Source organism: Bos indicus x Bos taurus, chromosome 2, assembly GCF_003369695.1.
Source record: "Bos indicus x Bos taurus breed Angus x Brahman F1 hybrid chromosome 2, Bos_hybrid_MaternalHap_v2.0, whole genome shotgun sequence".
Lineage (NCBI taxonomy): Eukaryota > Metazoa > Chordata > Mammalia > Artiodactyla > Bovidae > Bos > Bos indicus x Bos taurus.
Genome location: NC_040077.1, coordinates 119295845 through 119317870, shown reverse-complemented (window position 1 = coordinate 119317870; position 22026 = coordinate 119295845). Strand labels below are relative to the sequence as shown.

General features: G+C 58.5%; 1 protein-coding gene across 2 annotated transcripts; it reads right to left on the bottom strand.

The window, feature by feature from the left end:
* Positions 1–14499: 14499 nt before the first annotated feature.
* Positions 14500–22026, bottom strand: PTMA (prothymosin alpha). Of its 2 annotated transcripts, XM_027516254.1 has the most exons (6): positions 21902–22026; positions 19360–19608; positions 16461–16532; positions 16091–16184; positions 15490–15563; positions 14500–15247 (listed from the first exon to the last, which is right to left on the bottom strand). In XM_027516254.1, exons 2-6 carry the CDS (start codon positions 19402–19404, stop codon positions 15200–15202), a joined length of 333 nt encoding a protein of 110 aa, XP_027372055.1. In that variant the 5' UTR covers positions 19405–19608; positions 21902–22026; the 3' UTR covers positions 14500–15199. The 2 variants fall into 2 exon arrangements, with proteins under 2 accessions (XP_027372055.1, XP_027372046.1); XM_027516245.1 differs by lacking the exon at positions 21902–22026 and having other exon boundaries at positions 16091–16187; positions 19360–19597.

Here is a 22026-nt window from a genome sequence, read left to right as displayed (position 1 = left end):
CCTTTAGTTTAAAATTATGTCTTTCAGAGGATTGGAAACATACTTAAACACACAAATATCACCATCACCGGCAGCAGTACCAACAAATGGGTATTGAGCACCCAGCTCCGAGCTCTGAAACAGCTGCGTGTTTCCATGCAATGCTTTTAAAGTCTTGCAGTTATTTGGAGGAAATATATTCAAAGTTAAAAAAATAGCATTTACTCAATTTTTTTAGAATGATTTCTTAGGTGACTTGATTTATGCAAATCAACCCCCAACAGCTCTTCTCAATTATAAGGGAATAAGGAAAATTATTGTCACCTTGAATGTTTCAGGTATATTATAATTATTGCTTTTGTGTTGGGATAAAATGTGTATTCTGAGCTATCAATATGCCATCTGCATGGTACACAGGACACCCCTGTATAATCAAGGTGTACATGATTGGTCTACCTGTTTAGAGAAAAAGAATTTCATTCCACTGCTTTGTGCTATTATTACAGACGTTGATCATGGTCATTTCTTTTCTTTCCTGGTACATTTTCAGTCATACATATTGGTTACTGGGGACCACAACCCTTGGCTACAACTGGAATCCACCTCATCTCTTCCAGCAGACTGTCTATGAAGTGTTACTCTCTTTTAATTGACTTGTATTCAGCAACCATCTATAATGTATTTGGTAGAATTAGGCTAAGGTTTTTCTTGGAGGGTTTGTGCACGCGTGCATGCATGCTCAGTCCCTCAGTCACGTCAGACTCTTGGCAACCCTTTGGACTGTAGACCACTAGGCTCCTCTGTCCATGGAACTTTCCAGGCAAAAATACTGGACTGGGTTGCCACTTCCTACTCCAGGGGATCTTCCTGACCAAGGTATCAAACGTGCATCTCTTGTGTCTCCTGCAATGGCAGGCCAATTCTTTACCACTGCACCACCTGGGAAGCTCTTGGAGGGTTCACATTTACTTAAAAGTAGATGTTTCGTGATACTGAAATGGTTTTATGACCAATAGTGATCCTCAGTGTTTCCAGGCTCTCAAATAGTATCATTATGACCCAGAATTCTGGTAGCTCCGTTGTGGATTTGGTGATGTTCTGGAGGACACACAATTATTTGCAGAGGAAAATCTTGCCTCTGCTCACAAACACCTCCTTGACCTACCTGGAAGGCCAGTAGCCACTGGGAGTACCCATCTGAAAAATGTCATTGCATAACAAGAGACTACCATTTAAAAGTCAAGTCTGTTATTTTGGCAGGATTCCCACCCTCTCCCCAAGCAGAACAGGAAAATAATAGAAAGCCCACCCACCTAATAATGGGACCCCTTAAGTGCCAAGGTCAGTAAAATGTTTTTTCTTTAAAATGGATTCAGGGACCTCCCTGGTGGTCCAGTGGTTAAGACTGCACTTCCAATGCAAGGGGCACAGGTTTGATCCCTAGTTGAGGAACTAAGATCCCACATGCCAAAAATGAATAAATAAAATAAATATAAATTTTAAAATGGGTCAGACCACACTGGTCTCCAAGGAAAGGAAGGAGCTTCTCCTGGGGAGAGACACTCACTAGTAGGTTGATGAGTAGTGCAGCTCATCAGGGACAATGTTGACGAAGGGTAGAAACCACTGTCACTCCCCCCTGGGACAAGGAACACCCTCCCTCCCCCCCACTCCCACCATTCTTCAGCCTCTTTGAGGATGGGTGACTGCCCAGCAGGCCAAGCCCCGGGCTCCAGTAGAAACCATGAGAGTCAGATCTGGGACATTGTGGGGAGACTGGCGAGAAGGATGAGAGGGGGTAGAGATTTTTCTAGGATGCAGAATGGCATTGCAGGTGAATTTCTATCACAAAAAAAGTATGTACCTATTTTGTGAATCTTGATATTTTGGGTCAAATGCTTTCTAGAGCATTTCTAGAAGGGTCTGTACCAGTTCCCCTTTTGTTATCCCCATAATCTACTGATAGGTCACCTCCCAGGCTGTGTTAACAAGGGCCACTGTTGTGGGCACAGGGCCCCAGGCCGCCTGTGGAACCAGTTCCCAAGGGAATCCTTTCCCATCATCTGCTTAGTTCAGCAAATATTCCCTGAGCCCTAGAGATGGTCCTTGTGCAAGAGCAGCTTTTTCAGGACATGAATGTCCTTCAACATGTTAATAGACTTACTATGAAAAAAATACAGGTCAAATAAACTTGGGAAGAGCTGCATGTTAAACCTTATTTCTGGAGACTCCTTGGTAATAAGACCCCATGAGTTCTGTGGAAAGAAGACACTTGGACACTGGTTAGCCTAGCAGTTCTGCACACAGGGGATCTCACCTCTCAGGCCCAACTTGAAGCAGAGAGACAGTTGGGAGGCACCAGGAGGCATAAAGACAGAGAGTCTCACCTTTCACCTCTGGCCTTCAAGAGCAATCAAGTTAGTTCAGTGAGACTTAGACTGTGAGGCACAGGTGGGAATGCTGGAAGTTCAGTGAGCTGCTGGGAAATCAGAGAACCAGAGAGTCCTGGGACTAGAGATGAGGGAAAGGGGGTCTCCAGGCGGGTGATACATGAGGGGCAGCTCAGATGACCCGGGCCCTCTCTCCCCAGTGCCCACCCCCAGTTGAGAATGAATCCAGCAGTATTCTGCCATCCTGCTGAGAGCTAGGCCATGAGCATCACAGCCTCTTCTGAGGCTGATTCACCTCCCTCTGTTCCCTCTCAACCTGGAAACCTCACCAGAGAAGCAATCCCCCACACCTCCATGCTCCTCCTCCTTCAGGCTGTCTTTGTTCATGGAAGCCTGGTTGGCCTGGAGCCCTGTATTCACCTGTTGACTGGTATGACTCAGAGACCACAGAAAACCCAACGTGAACCAGCCTAAGCTAGGAAGAAATTTACTGACATGTATAATTAACAAGTCAAAAGATTGTTCTAGCTTCAGGCATGGCTAGACTCAGGGGCTCGAGCAATGTCATCAGAAAACTCAGGGTTCCTCTGCCTTTTGGCTCAACTCTGCTGCTATCCATGTGGGCTGCAGCCTCAGCTTCTTACTCAGCTGCCCAAGTTCAATGCCCAAGGCTCAGAATCAAATTTGTTCTCTTCCCAGCAACTCAGGCAAAAATCTCAGGTCTCACTCTGATTGGATCAACTTGAGCCAATCTGTTTAGCCAGAGGGGGCTTCCAGGCACTGATTGACCAGGACCAAACCACATCCTTCCTGTGAGGCTTGATTAAGATTGGGAGAGGGGAAATTATCCAGGAGGCAGACTGGACAGTTTCAGGAGATTATTGCCAAGAGAACAGTAAAGATTGCTGGTCGCAAAAACAACAGATGTCCCCAGTACCTTCTGGAATCCTCACTAGCATCTGCTTCCTTCAAGGGATTTGCTTGCTGCCAAGAGCCTCACAGCTGGGCCCCAGCATGGGTGCATGTGAAATGAGCTTGTCTCAAATGACCACCTGGCACTTCATGTTGCTATGGGCAGCAGCCTTGATGGAAAGCTCCCGAGGGCACATACACCATTCTAACTGGGTTCTTGGCTCTGCCCAGAACTTCGTGGAATCCCACAACAGTCACTGGCTGCGAGGCCATCTCCATAAATAACGCACATATCATTCACCCAGTATATAAGGTCAATGTCCCAGGCGGTTTTAGAATGTTTTACCTCTATTTCCTTGTTTGAGCCTTCATCAGCTCTCTGAGCTCAGACCAAACCCTGTGGGCATAGACTGAGGTCTCCATAGGCTGAGTATAGCTCCTTGCCTACAAAGTGTTGAAGTTGGGAGGGACAAGCAGCCACACAGCAGAACTGGACCAACTCAAGTAAAGCTGTTACTGGGGTTTTCATCCTCACAAAACAACTTCCACTAGGAGAGACCAGAGTAGCCAGGGACCTGAGGCAAGCAGGGCTGGCCTGCATCCAAGACACGGGAGGCCACAGGGGAGACTGGGCATCAGGGTCCTGGAAGGACTGGGACCTGGGAGGCCTTTGGGCCCTTGGGCCAGCAACGGAGCTGTGGAGAGGTGACCCCAGATTCTGGACCTTGGGCCTGGGGCAGCCTGGAAGGGAGGCAGAGTTCCAGGGAGTACAGCTGGGAACTCCCGCCCCCCACCCCCAAATCCAATCAGTTGAGGCCCTAGAGCCTCATCAGAGCAGCAGCCACTGTGTGGAGTCCTACAATAGGGCCCAGAGATGGCCAAAAGCTGTGCCTGCCCTAGGAGGACGCTCTGTACACCATGCATTTCAACAGAACTAAACAAGAGAGAGGGCTTCCCTGGTATTCAGCCGGTAAATAATCTGCCTGCAGTGCAGGAGACCCCGGGTTCGATTCCTGGGTCGGGAAGATTCCCTGGAGAAGGGAAGGGCAATGGACAGAGGAGCCTTGGTGGGCTACAGTTTACAGGGTCGCAAAGAGTCAGATATGACTGAGCGACTAACACTTTAAAACAAGAGGGAGTTTGAAACAAGAGGGTCCAGAATCCAGGGGACTCCCATGACTCCAGAGGAGCCAACCCTGGCCTCAGCTCTGGCTCTGGGAGGCCTGCGGTCTCCACTCCAGGAAAACAAGGATCAGAACCCTGAGATGGACCAGAGGGAAGGCTTGGGAAATGACCACCGACTTTCATGTCTGACTGGAGTTACAGCAACAGAGAGGGAGGAAGATCTTGTTTTTGGCCAAGCCTGCGTTTGCTAGGGGCCAGGGCCCAGAATGGCTCTTTCCTGGAAGGTGCTGAACGCAGGAGAGCCACATGCAGTTTCTCTATGTCCACCAGGGGGCGCCCATTCCCCACAAATCTTCCAACTTGGGGTTCCTGAGAATCCTGTCCTTCCCCTTGGAGAGAACTTGAATAGGATCCAGGTGACCCTGTATCCCGAGGACACGTCGCAGGCACTGATAAATTGTGTACTAAACTCAGGACTACAGAGAAGTGGGTTCTGCCAAAGGTAGCAGGGTCTATTCCAGACCAAACCTTTGGAGGGGTGAGCGGTACGGATGGGAAAATGAGTGTGGAGAGCTCACAGTGCAGACTTAAGACCCTAGGAAAGGCAGCTCTGGGCCATGGCACACGCCTCTTGCTAGTGTTGCCTTCAGGCAGAGTAGGAGATGGAGGCCCAGCTGGGCTCAGTTATTTGCCCCACATTAACCACCCTTATAGCAGAAAGTGAAGAAGAACTAAAGGGCCTCTTGATGAAAGTGAAAAAGGAGAGTGAAAAAGTTGGCTTAAAGCTCAATATTCAGAAAACTAATATCATGGCATCTGGTCCCATCACTTCATGGTAAATAGATGGGGAAACAGTGGAAACAGTGGCAGACTTAATTTTGGGGGGCTCCAAAATCACTGGAGATGGTGATTGCAGCCACGAAATTAAAAGACGCTTACTCCTTGGAAGGAAAGTTATGGCCAACCTAGATACTGTATTCAAAAGCAGAGACATTACTTTGCCAACAAAGGTCCGTCTAGTCAAGGCTATGGTTTTTCCTGTGGTCATGCATGGATGTGAGAGTTGGACTGTGAAGAAAGCTAAGGGCCGAAGAATAGATGCTTTTGAACTGTGATGTTGGAGAAGACTCTTGAGAGTCCTCACACCAAACACGAGGCTCCGCTGTGGACCCCTCACACCCGACACACGACGCTCTGCTGTGGACTCCCCCAAACCCCACACACACACGAGGCTCCGCTGTGGACCCCTCACACCACACACGAGGTTCCGCTCTGGACCCCTCACACCACACACACGAGGCTACGCTGTGGACCCCTCACACCACACACAAGGCTTCTCTGTGGACCCGCCACACCACACACACACACGAGGCTCCGCTGTGGACCCCTCACACCACACACGAGGCTCCGCTGTGGACCCCCCACACCACACACACACACGAGGCTCCTCTGTGGACCCCTCACACCACACACACAAGGCTCCGCTGTGGACCCCTCACACCACATACACACACGAGGCTCCGCTGTGGACCACTTACAACACACACAAGGCTCCGCTGTGGACCCCTCACACCACACACGAGGCTCCGCTGTGGACCCCCCACACCACACACACACACACGAGGCTCCTCTGTGGACCCCTCACATCACACACGAGGCTCCACTGTGGACCCCTCACACCAAACACGAGGCGCCGCTGTGGACCCCTCACACCACACACAAGGCTCCCCTCTGGACCCCTCACACCACACACGAGGCTCCGCTGTGGACCCCCACACCACACACACACACACACACACACACGAGGCTGGGCTGTGGACCCCTTACACCACACACACCAGTCTCCTCTGTGGACCCCTCACACCACACACACGAGGCTCCGCTGTGGACCCCTCACACCACACACAAGGCTCCCCTCTGGACCCCTCACACCACACACACGAGGCTCCGCTGTGCACCCCTCACACCACACACGAGGCTCCTCTGTGGACCCCTCACACCACACACACGAGGCTCCCCTCTGCACCCCTCACACCACACACACGAGGCTCCACTGTGGACCCCTCACACCACACACACGAGGCTCCGTTGTGGACCCCTCACACCACACACGAGGCTCCGCTGTGGACCCCTCACACCACACATGAGGCTCCGCTGTGGACCCCTCACACCACACACACGAGGCTCCGCTGTGGACCCCTCACACCACACACACGAGGCTCCGCTGTGGACCCCTTACACCACACACACCAGTCTCCTCTGTGGACCCCTCACACCACACACGAGGCTCAGCTGTTGACACCCCACACCACACACATGAGTCTCCTCTGTGGACCCCTCACACCACACACGAGGCTCCCCTCTGGACCCCTCACACACACACACGAGGCTCCACTGTGGACCCCTCACACGACACACGAGGCTCCGCTGTGGACCCCTCACAACACACGAGGCTCCGCTGTGGACCCCTCACAACACACACGAGGCTCCGCTGAGGACCCCTCACAACACACACGAGGCTCCGCTGTGGACACCTCACACCACACACACGAGGCTCCCCTCTGGACCCCTCACACCACACACACGAGGCTCCACTGTGGACCCCTCACACCACACACACGAGGCTCCCCTCTGGACCCCTCAGACCACACACACGAGGCTCCACTGTGGACCCCTCACACCACACATGAAGCTCCGCTGTGGACCCCTCACACCACACACATGAGGCTCCCCTCTGCACCCCTCACAACACACACACGAGGCTACACTGTGGACCCTCACACCACACACAAGGCTCCCCTGTGGACCCCTCACACCACACACACGAGGCTCCGCTGTGGACCCCTCACACCACACACACGAGGCTCCACTGTGGACCCCTCACACCACACACACGAGGCTCCGCTGTGGGCCCCTCAAACCACACACGAGGCTCCGCTGTGGACCCCTCACACCACACATACGAGGCTCCGCTGTGGACCCCTCACACCACACACGAGGCTCCTCTGTGGACCTGCCACACCACACACGAGGCTCCGCTGTGGACCCCTCACACCACACACACGAGGCTCCGCTGTGGACCCCTCACACCACACACACACACGAGGCTCCGCTGTGGACCCCTCACACCACACACGAGGCTCCCCTCTGGACCCCTCACACCACACACACGAGGCTCCGCTGTGGACACCTCACACCACACACACGAGGCTCTGCTGTGGACCCTCACACCACACACGAGGCTCAGCTGTTGACACCCCACACCACACACGAGGCTCCTCTGTGGACCCCTCACACCACACACGAGGCTCCACTGTGGATCCCTCACACCAAACACGAGGCTCAGCTGTTGACACCCCACACCACACACATGAGTCTCCTCTGTGGACCCCTCACACCACACACACGAGGCTCCCCTCTGGACCCCTCACACCACACACGAGGCTCCGCTGTGGACCCCTCACACCACACACGAGGCCCCCTCTGGACCCCTCACACCACACACGAGGCTCCCCTCTGGACCCCTCACACCACACACACTAGGCTCCGCTGTGGACCCCTCACACCACACACACTAGGCTCCGCTGTGGACCCCTCACACCACACACACGAGGCTCCGCTGTGGACCTCTCACACCACACACGAGGCTCCGCTGTGGACCCCTCACACCACACACACGAGGCTCCACTGTGGACCCCTCACACCACACACATGAGGCTCCCCTCTGCACCCCTCGCAACACACACACGAGGCTCCACTGTGGACCCCTCACACCACACACGAGGCTCCCCTCTGGACCCCTCACACCACACATGAGGCTCCGCTGTGGACCCCTCACAACACACACGAGGCTCCGCTGTGGACCTCTCACACCACACACGAGGCTCCGCTGTGGACCCCTCACACCACACACACGAGGCTCAGCTGTGGTCCCCTCACACCACACACACGAGGCTCCACTGTGGACCCCTCACACCACACATGAAGCTCCGCTGTGGACCCCTCACACCACACACATGAGGCTCCCCTCTGCACCCCTCACAACACACACACGAGGCTCCACTGTGGACCCCTCACACCACACACGAGGCTCCCCTCTGGACCCCTCACACCACACACGAGGCTCCGCTGTGGACCCCTCACAACACACACGAGGCTCCGCTGTGGACCCCTCACACCACACACACGAGGCTCCGCTGTGGACCCCTCACACCACACACACGAGGCTCCCCTCTGGACCCCTCACAGCACACACACGAGGCTCCCCTCTGGACCCCTCACAGCACACACACGAGGCTCCACTGTGGACCCCTCACACCACACACGAGGCTCCCCTCTGGACCCCTCACACCACACACACTAGGCTCCGCTGTGGACCCCTCACACCACACACACGAGGCTCCGCTGTGGACCCCTCACACCACACACACGAGGCTCCGCTGTGGACCCCTCACACCACACACACGAGGCTCCGCTGTGGACCCCTCACACCACACACACGAGGCTCCACTGTGGACCCCTCACACCACACACGAGGCTCTCCTCTGGACCCCTCACACCACACACACGAGGCTCCGCTGTGGACCCCTCACACCACACACGAGGCTCCCCTCTGCACCCCTCACAACACACACACGAGGCTCCACTGTGGACCCCTCACACCACACACAAGGCTCCCCTCTGGACCCCTCACACCACACACACGAGGCTCCGCTGTGGACCCCTCACACCACACACGAGGCTCCCCTCTGCACCCCTCACACCACACACACGAGGCTCCACTGTGGACCCCTCACACCACACACGAGGCTCCGCTGTGGACCCCTCACACCACACACACGAGGCTCCGCTGTGGACCCCTCACACCACACACGAGGCTCCTCTGTGGACCCCCCACACCACACACACACACGAGGCTCCGCTGTGGACCCCTCACACCACACACACGAGGCTCCGCTGTGGACCCCTCACACCACACACGAGGCTCCGCTGTGGACCCCTCACACCACACACACGAGGCTCCGCTCTGGACCCCTCACACCACACACGAGGCTCCGCTGTGGACCCCCCACACCACACACACACACGAGGCTCCGCTGTGGACCCCTCACACCACACACACGAGGCTCCGCTGTGGACCCCTCACACCACACACGAGGTTCCGCTGTGGACCCCTCACACCACACACGAGGCTCCCCTCTGGACCCCTCACACCACACACGAGGCTCCGCTGTGGACCCCTCACACCACACACGAGGCTCCCCTCTGGACCCCTCACACCACACACACGAGGCTCCCCTCTGGACCCCTCACACCACATACACGAGGCTCCGCTGTGGACACCTCACACCACACACACGAGGCTCCGCTGTGGACCCCTCACACCACACACGAGGCTCCGCTGTGGACCCCTCACACCACACACGAGGCTCCCCTCTGGACCCCTCACACCACACACGAGGCTCTGCTGTGGACCCCTCACACCACACACGAGGCTCCGCTGTGGACCCCTCACACCACACACGAGGCTCCCCTCTGGACCCCTCACACCACACACACGAGGCTCCGCTGTGGACACCTCACACCACACACACGAGGCTCCGCTGTGGACCCCTCACACCACACACGAGGCTCCACTGTGGACCCCTCACACCACACACGAGGCTCCGCTGTGGACCCCTCACACCACACACGAGGCTCCGCTGTGGACCCCTCACACCACACACGAGGCTCCCCTCTGGACCCCTCACACCACACACGAGGCTCCGCTGTGGACCCCTCACACCACACACGAGGCTCCGCTGTGGACCCCTCACACCACACACGAGGCTCCGCTGTGGACCCCTCACACCACACACGAGGCTCCGCTGTGGACCCCTCACACCACACACGAGGCTCCGCTGTGGACCCCTCACACCACACACATGAGGCTCCCCTCTGCACCCCTCACAACACACACACGAGGCTACACTGTGGACCCCTCACACCACACACAAGGCTCCCCTGTGGACCCCTCACACCACACACACGAGGCTCCGCTGTGGACCCCTCACACCACACACACGAGGCTCCGCTGTGGGCCCCTCAAACCACACACGAGGCTCCGCTGTGGACCCCTCACACCACACACACGAGGCTCCGCTGTGGACCCCTCACACCACACACACACACGAGGCTCCGCTGTGGACCCCTCACACCACACACGAGGCTCCCCTCTGGACCCCTCACACCACACACACGAGGCTCCGCTGTGGACACCTCACACCACACACACGAGGCTCAGCTGTGGACCCTCACACCACACACGAGGCTCAGCTGTTGACACCCCACACCACACACGAGGCTCCTCTGTGGACCCCTCACACCACACACGAGGCTCCACTGTGGATCCCTCACACCACACACGAGGCTCAGCTGTTGACACCCCACACCACACACATGAGTCTCCTCTGTGGACCCCTCACACCACACACACGAGGCTCCCCTCTGGACCCCTCACACCACACACGAGGCTCCGCTGTGGACCCCTCACACCACACACGAGGCTCCCCTCTGGACCCCTCACACCACACACGAGGCTCCCCTCTGGACCCCTCACACCACACACATTAGGCTCCGCTGTGGACCCCTCACACCACACACGAGGCTCCTCTGTGGACCCCCCACACCACACACACACACGAGGCTCCGCTGTGGACCCCTCACACAACACACACGAGGCTCCGCTGTGGACCCCTCACACCACACACGAGGCTCCCCTCTGGACCCCTCACACCACACACGAGGCTCCGCTGTGGACCCCTCACACCACACACGAGGCTCCGCTGTGGACCCCTCACACCACACACGAGGCTCCCCTCTGGACCCCTCACACCACACACGAGGCTCCCCTCTGGACCCCTCACACCACACACGAGGCTCCGCTGTGGACCCCTCACACCACACACGAGGCTCCGCTGTGGACCCCTCACACCACACACACGAGGCTACGCTGTGGACACCTCACACCACACACACGAGGCTCCGCTGTGGACCCCTCACACCACACACGAGGCTCCGCTGTGGACCCCTCACACCACACACACGAGGCTCCGCTGTGGACCCCTCACACACACAGGAGGCTCCGCTGTGGACCCCTCACACCACACACACGAGGCTCTGCTGTGGACCCCTCACACCACACACACGAGGCTCTGCTGTGGACCCTCACACCACACACGAGGCTCAGCTGTTGACACCCCACACCACACACGAGGCTCCTCTGTGGACCCCTCACACCACACACGAGGCTCCTCTGTGGACCCCCCACACCACACACACACATGAGGCTCCACTGTGGACCCCTCACACCACACACGAGGCTCCACTGTGGATCCCTCACACCACACACGAGGCTCAGCTGTTGGCACCCCACACCACACACATGAGTCTCCTCTGTGGACCCCTCACACCACACACACGAGGCTCCGCTGTGGACCCCTCACACCACACACACGAGGCTCCGCTGTGGACCCCTCACACCACACACGAGGCTCCCCTCTGGACCCCTCACACCACACACGAGGCTCCGTTTTGGACCCCTACAACACACACGAGGCTCCGCTGTGGACCTCTCACACCACACACGAGGCTCCGCTGTGGACCCCTCACACCACACACACGAGGCTCCGCTGTGGTCCCCTCACACCACACACACAAGGCTCCACTGTGGACCCCTCACACCACACACACGAGGCTCCGCTGTGGACCCCTCACACCACACACACGAGGCTCCCCTCTGGACCCCTCACAGCACACACACGAGGCTCCACTGTGGACCCCTCACACCACACACGAGGCTCTCCTCTGGACCCCTCACACCACACACGAGGCTCTCCTCTGGACCCCTCACACCACACACACGAGGCTCCGCTGTGGACCCCTCACACCACACATGAAGCTCCGCTGTGGACCCCTCACACCACACACATGAGGCTCCCCTCTGCACCCCTCACAACACACACACGAGGCTACACTGTGGACCCCTCACACCACACACAAGGCTCCCCTGTGGACCCCTCACACCACACACACGAGGCTCTGCTATGGACCCCTCACACCACACACGAGGCTCCGCTGTGGACCCCTCACACCACACACGAGGCTCCGCTGTGGACCCCTCACACCACACACAGGAGGCTCCGCTGTGGGCCCCTCAAACCACACACGAGGCTCCGCTGTGGACCCCTCACACCACACACACGAGGCTCCGCTGTGGACCCCTCACACCACACACACGAGGCTCCGCTGTCGACCCCTCACACCACACACGAGGCTCCTCTGTGGACCTGCCACACCACACACGAGGCTCCGCTGTGGACCCCTCACACCACACACACGAGGCTCCTCTGTGGACCCCTCACACCACACACACGAGGCTCCGCTGTGGACCCCCCACACCACACACACACACGAGGCTCCGCTGTGGACCCCTCACACCACACACGAGGCTCCTCTGTGGACCTGCCACACCACACACACAAGGCTCCGCTATGGACCCCTCACACCACACACGAGGCTCCGCTGTGGACCCCTCACACCACACACGAGGCTCCTCTCTGGTCCCCTCACACCACACACGAGGCTCCTCTCTGGACCCCTCACACCACACACGAGGCTCCGCTGTGGACCCCTCACACCACACACACCAGGCTCCGCTGTGGACCCCTCAAACCACACACACGAGGCTCCGCTGTGGACCCTCACACCACACACGAGGCTCCGCTGTGGACCCCTCACACCACACACGAGGCTCCGCTGTGGACCCTCACACCACACACGAGGCTCCGCTGTGGACCCTCACACCACACACGAGGCTCAGCTGTTGACACCCCACGCCACACACACACACGGGGCTCAGCTGTGGTCCCCTCACACCACACACACAAGTCTCCTCTGTGGACCCCTCACACCGCACACGAGGCTCTGCCTTGGAGTCGTCACACCACACAGGAGGCTCTGCTGTGGACCCCTCACACCACACACACACGGCTCCTGTGTGGACCCCCACAAAGACACACATGAATCGCCTCTCTGGCCCCCCCCCCACTACCACACACAAGGCTCCTCTGTAGACCCCTCCCACCACACATATGAGGCTCATCTGTAGACCTTAGGTTCTTAAGAGGGCTCCTCACCTGTCTGAAAATTCCAAGCAGCTCACCTATCACCCCTTACTGTGCTGAAGGGGCAGGGTGTCTCTCCCGCAACCAAGGCATTTATTTTGGAGATCGGAATTTTGAGTTAAGTGCAAGTTTGATAAGTAATCTGCCTGCAATGCAGGAGACCCAGGTTCAATCCCTGGGTCCAGAAGGTCCCCTAGACAAGAAAATGGCAATCTACTCCAGTATTCTTACCTGGGAAATCCCATGGACAGAGGAGCCTGGCAGGCTACAATCTACAGGGTCCCAATGGTCAGACATGACTTAGCTCTTAGTGACTGAACCTAGGCTGCATTAGTATCCTGGAATGTATGTCCTAAGGGACCAGAAGGTGCCACATGCCACCACCAGGGGGAGCCATTCAGTGGCCAGGATAATCTAGTGAGGCCTTAGAGGTGAAGGGCACAGCTAGCAGCTGTCCCATAGGGAGGTAGCATCTCTGGGATCTTTGGCCCTGAGTCCATACTTGGGCCTGGACCACCCCCTACCCCACCTCCTGGATCCAGAGGGCAGCCCTGCATGTAGCCTGTTTCCCCAGCGTATAGAGGTGTCAGCACCTTTCCAATGAAACTAGGTTAAACAACTTCAGTGAAGATGCTCTCACTACAATCCTAGGAAGGGATGAAGCTGGTAAGTGGCTCCCCCTTCAGCCCATAGCTCTATAGTGCTCCCATCACATCCCCATTAGCCAGTTGCAGCTCAGTCCTTGACTACAGGATGGCCATCCACCAGACCCTGGTGCCAAGGGGCACACCCCCCCAACTGAGGTCTCCAACCCACTGTCCCCAGGAAGGACAGCAGGGTCAGAGTTCAAGATCCTCCCCTCTTCTTGCCCCTGCACCTCTGGAGAAAGCCTAAAGAAACCAAAACAGAAAAACCAGGCCTGAGACAGCTTTGTTAGAACAACTCAGCAAAATAAAATTCCGGTTTATTGTTGGACAACATTGTTTCACACATACATCAAACAGGCCAAAAAAATAAACAGCAACTTCATAGACAAAAAAAGGAAAAAAAAGAAACCTTTTATCTTTGGCCTTTTTAACCATCTCATACAAACCAACTACTTATAGTACAGCTAAGTACATACACAAAAAAAGTTACTGGAATGCTCGGAATAAGATTGGTTTTTTTTGTTGTTGTTTTTGCTTTTTTTACAAGGTTTTTTTTCTCCTTTGAGATTATAATGAACATGGTCACACCACAAGTAAAGTCAGAGTAGGACAGAGAACGCTCCGAAGGCTGGTTTGGTCATCCGAGATCATTAAAAATGGCTGACCCCTAACAATATGTACAAAAATATAAAATGTAAATAAAAAATACAAACAAATTTTCCTTTTTAAAGTACTTTAAGAAAAAAAGCAGGGCCTTAGAAGTTTTGGTTCTTTTTTCCTCCCCTGTTGCAAATTCACGTTGTGGTTTTGGTTGGGTGGTGGAGAGCGCTGTCGTCTGTGGGTGGCGCTGCCCGCCAGGGGCGGGCGGGCGGGACTCTCTACTCGAAGGTGACCACGTTTATAGATTCTGAGACGGGAAGTGGAGGGTGAATAGGTCACGGTGGCCTTTTTTTTTTAAGTTTAACTTTTCCTTTTTTGCTGTCTAGTCATCTTCATCAGTCTTCTGCTTCTTGGTATCCACATCGTCATCCTGGGAAGGGAAGGATTGTCAAGGCCTCTTCCAATCCCCTGGGCCCGCCCACCCACTGGCTGAACTCCCGCTGGCAGAACTAAAACCAGGCATGCACTGTTCCAGAGGGCCTCTGTTCCCACTCCAGCTCAAGAGAAGGACCATACACTGCATCTTATAACCACTTAAGTTCCATCAGCCCCTCCAGTGTTAGTGTCTCAGATCCTAGCCCTCTCGCCCAACTCAAGCCAGACCAGACCCACCTCGTCATCTTCAGCTGCCCGTTTGCCCGTAGCTGCCTCGGCCTCCTCATCTTCATCTCCGTCCTCTTCCTCACCTGGTGAGAACAAAGCCCAAGTAAACCGCTCTGCCTTCCTCAACTAACCAGGCACAGTGGGTCCTGGGACTCTCCCACTCAGTGGTAGCCAACAACGGGGTGGGGGGGGGGGGGTGTGGACACGATGACAGGAAAACTGCAGCTCCTTGGGCAATCTCCAGTAACAGAGTAACCAGGGTTGAGTGCCGCTGAGCCATCTCTGCTGCCTGACAAACTAGGCAGTCGCTGCACCCACACTGCCCATCACGGGCAGCTTGTCGTCAGAGGTAAGAAGACCCAAGTGAAACCAGAGAAGCCCCACCAACCAACTGATCGGGGCATGGAGGGCACTCTCCAGTGGGCGTTGAGCATGGTGCTGGGGGCACAGCCCCACAGTCACTGGCCTAAAGTGAGAAAGATGCCGGCTCTGCGGCTTCAAGCCCAGTTGGAAGTGGTCCCTTGGACCCACCCCCCGCCCCAGGAAGACCCCAGTCCCTCCCCATCTGCTAGGAAAGACCAGAAGGTACTAGAGGAACAAAGCTACTCACCGTCACCTTCCTCCTCCTCCTCCTCTTCCTCCCCACCTTCCTCCTCTTCTTCGTCTACCTCATTGTCTGCCTCCTGCTCCCCATTTTCCTCATTCTCCTCGACAGAAAGCAGAGCAGCTTGTTGATGAGGACAGAACATCACTCTGCCCCCAACGTCCCTTCTTCCAGACCCTGCCCTGGGCTTCTACAGACCAGACCCCCGGAGAGATGCCCCCTGAAGTTCTAGCCAGAGATCCCAGTACAGAACTGGCCAAGGCCTTGCCCCCCCCCCCCCCCCCCCCCCCCGCCCCACCCTTGATTAAGCCCAAAGTCTTAAGTAAGAAGTCCAGGCCAGGAGCTGCTGGGGGTCATGACCACAGCAGACACTCACAGCATTCCCATTTGCAGGTGCCTCTCTCCCATTCTCCGCCTCCTCCACAACTTCCTTCTTCTCCTTTAAGTCCTTCAAAAAGGAAAAGGGAACCAGTAAGTCTTCTGAGTAGCCTAGGGCTGGCAAAGGGGCCCAGACCTACAGGTAGGAGGGATTCAGTGCCAATCCTGATGTCCCAAATTACAAGCTCAAAGTTACAGGTGGGAGAGAGCAAAAAATACTGAGTGTCTGTGGCCGAGATCTCATCCTACTTCTCTACCCTTAAAAACACACACATTTTTAAAAATGGATCCAGAACAGCGGTTCCCACCGCACCTTTACTCATGCTTCTTAGGAAAGAAGCCATGTAGCACCACAGACCGAAACCTGTCTGGCCGGGCAGACGAGCCCGGGAACACTTCACTCACACTCTCTCATCACAGACTTGTTTCCAACCAGAGAGCTCCGCCTCTCACAAATCCTTCTTGGAAGACAGCAGGTATGTGCCATAAATAAATAAGGCAATGGGGGAGGGCCCTGACACTGCGGGAGGATTCCCGTGGGTGGACTAGCCTGGGAAGGGAATGGGAGGGAACTAACTGGCAAAACTGGGGAAGCCGCTTCTCCAGCCAGAGGCCCCGCAGCCGAGCTCGAGCTCGGAGCCCACGATCTGGCAAGCGCAGGGCTTTCTTTGAAGGTACCAGAATCCCACCGATCCCTCCGTAAGCCACAGCCATCCCAGAAGGAGGCAGACCACAGCCCTGGACATGGGCGCGGGCTCAGGCGACAACACTCCTGGGCCCGAGTGAGGCCTTGCTGCACTCAGACGCGCAGTCCCTGAAATGTGGCAGTTGGGAGCACCAAAATGTCCCTCCGTGGCTCTCTCGCCCGTCCGAGGGCCAGCTCGGTGTCCGTCAGGCCGCGCCTCGCCCGAGCCCCAAGGGGCAGCGCCGCCGCGGGTACCCCGAAGCCCCGTAATTATTTCCACCCAGTGCGGCACACTCTGCCGCCAACACAAACAGGCTTCGAGCAGCCAGGGAACCCGAGGCTGCTCGGGCGCCTTCCGGTGAAGGGCGCCGGGGCACCTGCCGGCCCCATCCTCCTGGTGCTGCTCCCTGTCCGACACAGCGCGGACCCCGGCACCGCCCGCTCCCGCCCCCTGGCGGCCGGAGCCCCGGGGAGTTGTGGGGGCGGGGAGGTCGTGGCGCGCAGGCGCGCACCCCCGCCCGGCGGGCTTTGCGCGCGGGCCTCTGCACGCACCGCGCGCGCGGAGCACGTGGCCCCGGGGCCTCCGAGTGCGCCCCTGACCCTGGAGACCTGGCGCTCGCTGGCTGCACCGGCACCGCCGGGCGCGCGCCAGTTGGTCTCCAGTCTTTCCGGGCCTCTGGGCGCCCCCGCCGCCTCCCCTCGCAGGCCTAGATGCGCGCGCCTACGTCTCTGTATTTGGCGGGCAAAGTCCCGCGGGAGGCCGCCCCGAAGTCCGCGGGGCTTTAGCAGTCCCGCAGCCGGAGGCCGTCGGAGACGCCCAACAGGGGCACTTAGGGCTCCTAGCGGGAAATCACCTTGGGGGAAAAGCGAACGCCCGCGCTGGGAAGGGCTGACCCTCTCCTTCAAACTAGTTCCCTGGCTGGGCCCAGAGAGAACCGGAGGGAGCCCCGGCGGAGATCCGTGTCCCAAGCCCCGCTCCTCTCGTGGAGTCGCCCCTGGGAAAGAACGAGGGGTGACGGCAGGGGCACAGGAGTTAAGGAGACGCCAAGGTGACTCGCGCCTGTCTCCGCAGGGGCACGAATAAGGACCAAAGGATTAAAAAAAAGCGGTTCCTCCTCAAAGTGCCGTGCTCCCGCCGAGGGCGGAGACACTCCCCAGGGCAGGGAGCGGGACCGACGCGGCGCGCAGGAGCGGAGCTGCGCCAAACGCGCAGGATCTCAAAACCGAGGGCAGTGAAGCCGCATCACCGGGCCTCAACAGCCCCTGGCGCGCGGCTCGGTCCACAAGAAGGTAGTCGTGGCCGCAGCTTTTGTTCGCCCGCGTAGTGCCCGAAGCAGCCGCACACTTGGTGCCCCCGGGCAGCCGCGGGGGGCGCCCATCGTCGCCCCGGCGCGCCGATCCTTCACTTTTCGTTTCCTCCCCTCCAGCGCGTGGGCTCGCCTCCTCCTCAGCGATGCCTGGTACCGCTGGTGAATTACTGAGGCTGGGCGGCTGCTCCCGGCACACTCCTCCACACCCCGGGAAACCCACCTTCCCTCCCCGAGGGCAGCCAGGGCGGAGGAGACCTTCACACCTCCTCGGGAAGACAACCGACACCGCGGCCCCGCCGCCCCGCTCCGCCTTATCGGAGCCTAGTCCAGATAAACCTCTTCGGATCCACTATAAGGCGCGAAAAGTCGGCCGCCCGGCGCCTAACAAAGAGCAGCGCCGCGGATGGGCGCTCGCCACGGAGCCGCCACTTCCCGCAGCCGGCCCGCGCCCGCACACGCTGGCCCCCCCAACCCCGGCACTTCCGATTCCAAAAGCGCTCCAGTTTCAAAGTTACCTCAGCGCGCCCCGTGGGCCGACGACCCCCCAGCCAGGTCCCTATCCTCCGGCCGCGACTCCGAAGAGTCACAAACAAGTTTCGGGAGCCCGTGCGGCAACCTCCCCTCGAGCCTGTCGGCCTCCGCACTCGCATCTCCGGGTCCCTGAGGGCCCTCAGGTCACTCCCGGATGGGCATCACGTTTGCCCACGGCGCTTCCCGCCCCCTCCCCCGCACGCGCACAAAGAGTGGGCTACCTAGTACCCTAGGCCGGGAGCGGGCGGGCTCCGCAGCGAATGGGAGTAACAGCGGGCTCGGGGCAGAGCCGGGTGCGGCGCGCCAAACACCGCTCCGGCAGTGGCGGCGCGCGGACCCCAAAAGGGCGGGCGGGCGGCGTCTAACCTCACCTTGGTGGTGATCTCGGAGCTGGTGTCCACGGCCGCGTCTGACATGATGGGGCACTCCGGTGATCCGATGCAACAGACTGAGAAGAAAAGCGGGAGTTCGAGGACTCTGGCGGTAAAGCTGCCGGAGCCCGCGGCGGCGGAGATGGCGCGCGGCGGAGGTGGCTGCGGCGATCAGGGAAGCCGGAGACGGGAACAATGCAAAGATGGCTTTTCAGAGCAGCCAGTGGGGAACTCACGCGGCGCCAGAACCTTTAATATAGATTAGTGGGCGGCGCTCGGCCTCCTTTGCCCGAACGCCATTGGCTGCGGGCAGGGAGCGGGCGCTCGCTCATTGGCTCGATTCCGAACAATGGGCAAGCATGCTTAAAGCGGCAGTGCCTTGGTGCGTCCGTGCTGCGCAGTCGCCGACAGCCCTGTCATTCGGGGTCTGAGTTTGCCGGGTCTCGGCGGCACCGACGCCGCTGGGGGAGGGGCGCGCGCTCGCATTCAGGGCGCGCGCTCCCGCCGCTGTTTTGCTCGGTGCTGCTGACGCAGAAAGCCAAAGCGCGGCAAAGCTGCCCGCCCAGCCCCCACCTTCCCCCCACTCCGTCCTCACCCCTCCCCGCGCTTGCTCGGAAGGACGGGGGAAGGGAACAGAAGGAGGCGGCTGGCCCACACGACGGCTGCCAGCGAGGGGGAGGGGCAGGCCGGGTGCTGGGCTGTGCTCGCCCCGGGCGGTACCCTGCGTAGTGCCCGGGGATGCTCACTCCTCCACCCCCGCGCCTTGGCACATTCCACCACGAATTTTCCCAGCGCAAGTCGGTGGAAAGCCCCACGACGAGCGATGAGGGCGTGAGGCCGAGGCCCGCGTACCTGGGCCACCCCCTACGTCCTCTATCCGCGTCCAGTTCTGGGTGCCCCGAGTCTTTGGGGAGGTCCCTTCGCCCACTACCCAGCCTAGGCGCCCGCCGCCAAAGCCAGCCGACGAGTGGGCTTCGTGCCAAGCATTCACATTGGGGGTATTCGTGCATCGAGGGGACTCGAGGGCCGGCATGGGCTCCGTCGTCGAGCTGAACAGCCCACGGGCGTCGCAACACACAGCGGGTGCCCGCACTTCGGGGTTCTGGTTTGCGCCTGCCCCGAGCGGTCACTGCCGTCGCGACAGCTACTGAGATGCTTCCAGGACCCGGCCTTCGAGTCTGTCGCTCTCCCGCCCCACTTAAAGCTCTGTGAAGGGCACTTGAACATTTCCTTGCTAGGTTATTCGAGGGGAAGTAATGGTCCCTCAGATCGGGTGGGCTAGTCCTTGGGGGCTCCTTGAAGTTTTGGGCGCCATTTAGGGAACACGCGGAATCCGAAAAAGGGAACCATCCGGCCGCCACACTCAAGATGGCGCTGGGCTCGGCGAGCGTGGCGTGACGTGGCGACCCAACCCACTCGGACGATCCAAAAACCGTAGGCCACCCTCTTCTTATCGCCATTTCACTTGGCTGTCGAACTGAGACACCGGCTTTGTGGCAGGAAAGATCGAATTGAGTGCAAAGACGTTCGAGAGAAAAAAAATACCTGTGCCACACACAAGATGGCGACAGATAGTGTTCATCCTCGTGTTGCCAGAAGGGGGCGCCCGACACGGAAGGCGGGACTCGGGAGAAACGAGCGCACACTGGCTGAGAGTGGCGGGCGAACACAAAGTTGACGCTTTGCGTCCTGCCATTGGCAGGTTCCTCTGTCTGTCTCTTGGGGGCCGCCGATTTGGGAATGGAGAAAACCCGGAGTCTGGGATCGGGGAGGAGGGACGATTGCCAAGTCCAGTAGGGCTTGAAGTCGGGGGGCGAGAAGAGAGACTGAGTGGGTCGCCCTTCTCTTTTATTTAAATCAAGGACCCGTGGTCCTGTTTCCACCGCGAGACCCCCGTTAACTAAGCTCAGCGCGCACTCGCATGGCTGCCCCCACCTCGGGCCACAGACTCCGCTGCCCAGCCGGGAGCAGGCGCGGAGTGCCGGGGCGCCACTCGGGTCGGGGTCCCCTCCCATTGCCCCTGTCGCTCGCTTGTCAGGCTCGCATCCCCGTTTACATCTGACTTTCTGGCCGCTGGCCTGTGGGGGCTTTCCCGAGCGAGTTTGTCCTTTGGGGAAAAGAGAAGCCCGGACTCCCTGTCTTCTGGCAGAAGGGAACGTGGGGCAGGTGCTGGACAGGACAGGGCACTGCGCCACCTCCCGCTGCCTGGCGGTCGCCATCCTGTCCTGGGTACGCAACCGCGGAGGTGGGGCGCCCGCCGGGTCCCCGCCCTGCCCCAGGGCGCCCCGATGGCTGGAGGTGCGATTCTCCCCCAGGGCGGGCGCCTGCCAAACCAAAGGACTGGCAAGTGGTGTCCCCCGGGGCCACGCGTCCCAACCTTTTTGTTCACTCCGCTCCCGCCAGCCGTCAGTTGCCTTTGCTGAGACGGAGACCGGGGCCGCCCTTCGCCCCAGAGTAGGAAGGGTCTCCTTGGCAGCTGCGGCGGCGACCCTTCCTTTGTATCACGTTATCCCGAGAGGTGGAGGGATTGTGCGGCTCCTACCTGGGGTACAAGAGAGCCTCCTGCGGCGCGACCCTTAAACTCTCGTTACCCTGGAAGGGATTGTTTTGTCCACGAAACGCGGATGCATTGAGAGTTTGCTCTGTGCCGCATTTGAGCGACTGAGT

Bases quoted from the DNA above. Each gene is read 5' to 3' on its own strand.
- PTMA (XM_027516245.1), bottom strand. From the start codon at position 19,404: ATGTCAGACGCGGCCGTGGACACCAGCTCCGAGATCACCACCAAG. The intron at 15,564-16,090 runs GTGAGTAGCTTT...TGTTCTCACCAG, and splicing joins GGAGGAGGAGGAAGGTGACG to GTGAGGAAGAGGACGGAGAT. The intron at 15,248-15,489 runs GTGGGTCTGGTC...TTCCCTTCCCAG, and splicing joins GGGCAGCTGAAGATGACGAG to GATGACGATGTGGATACCAA.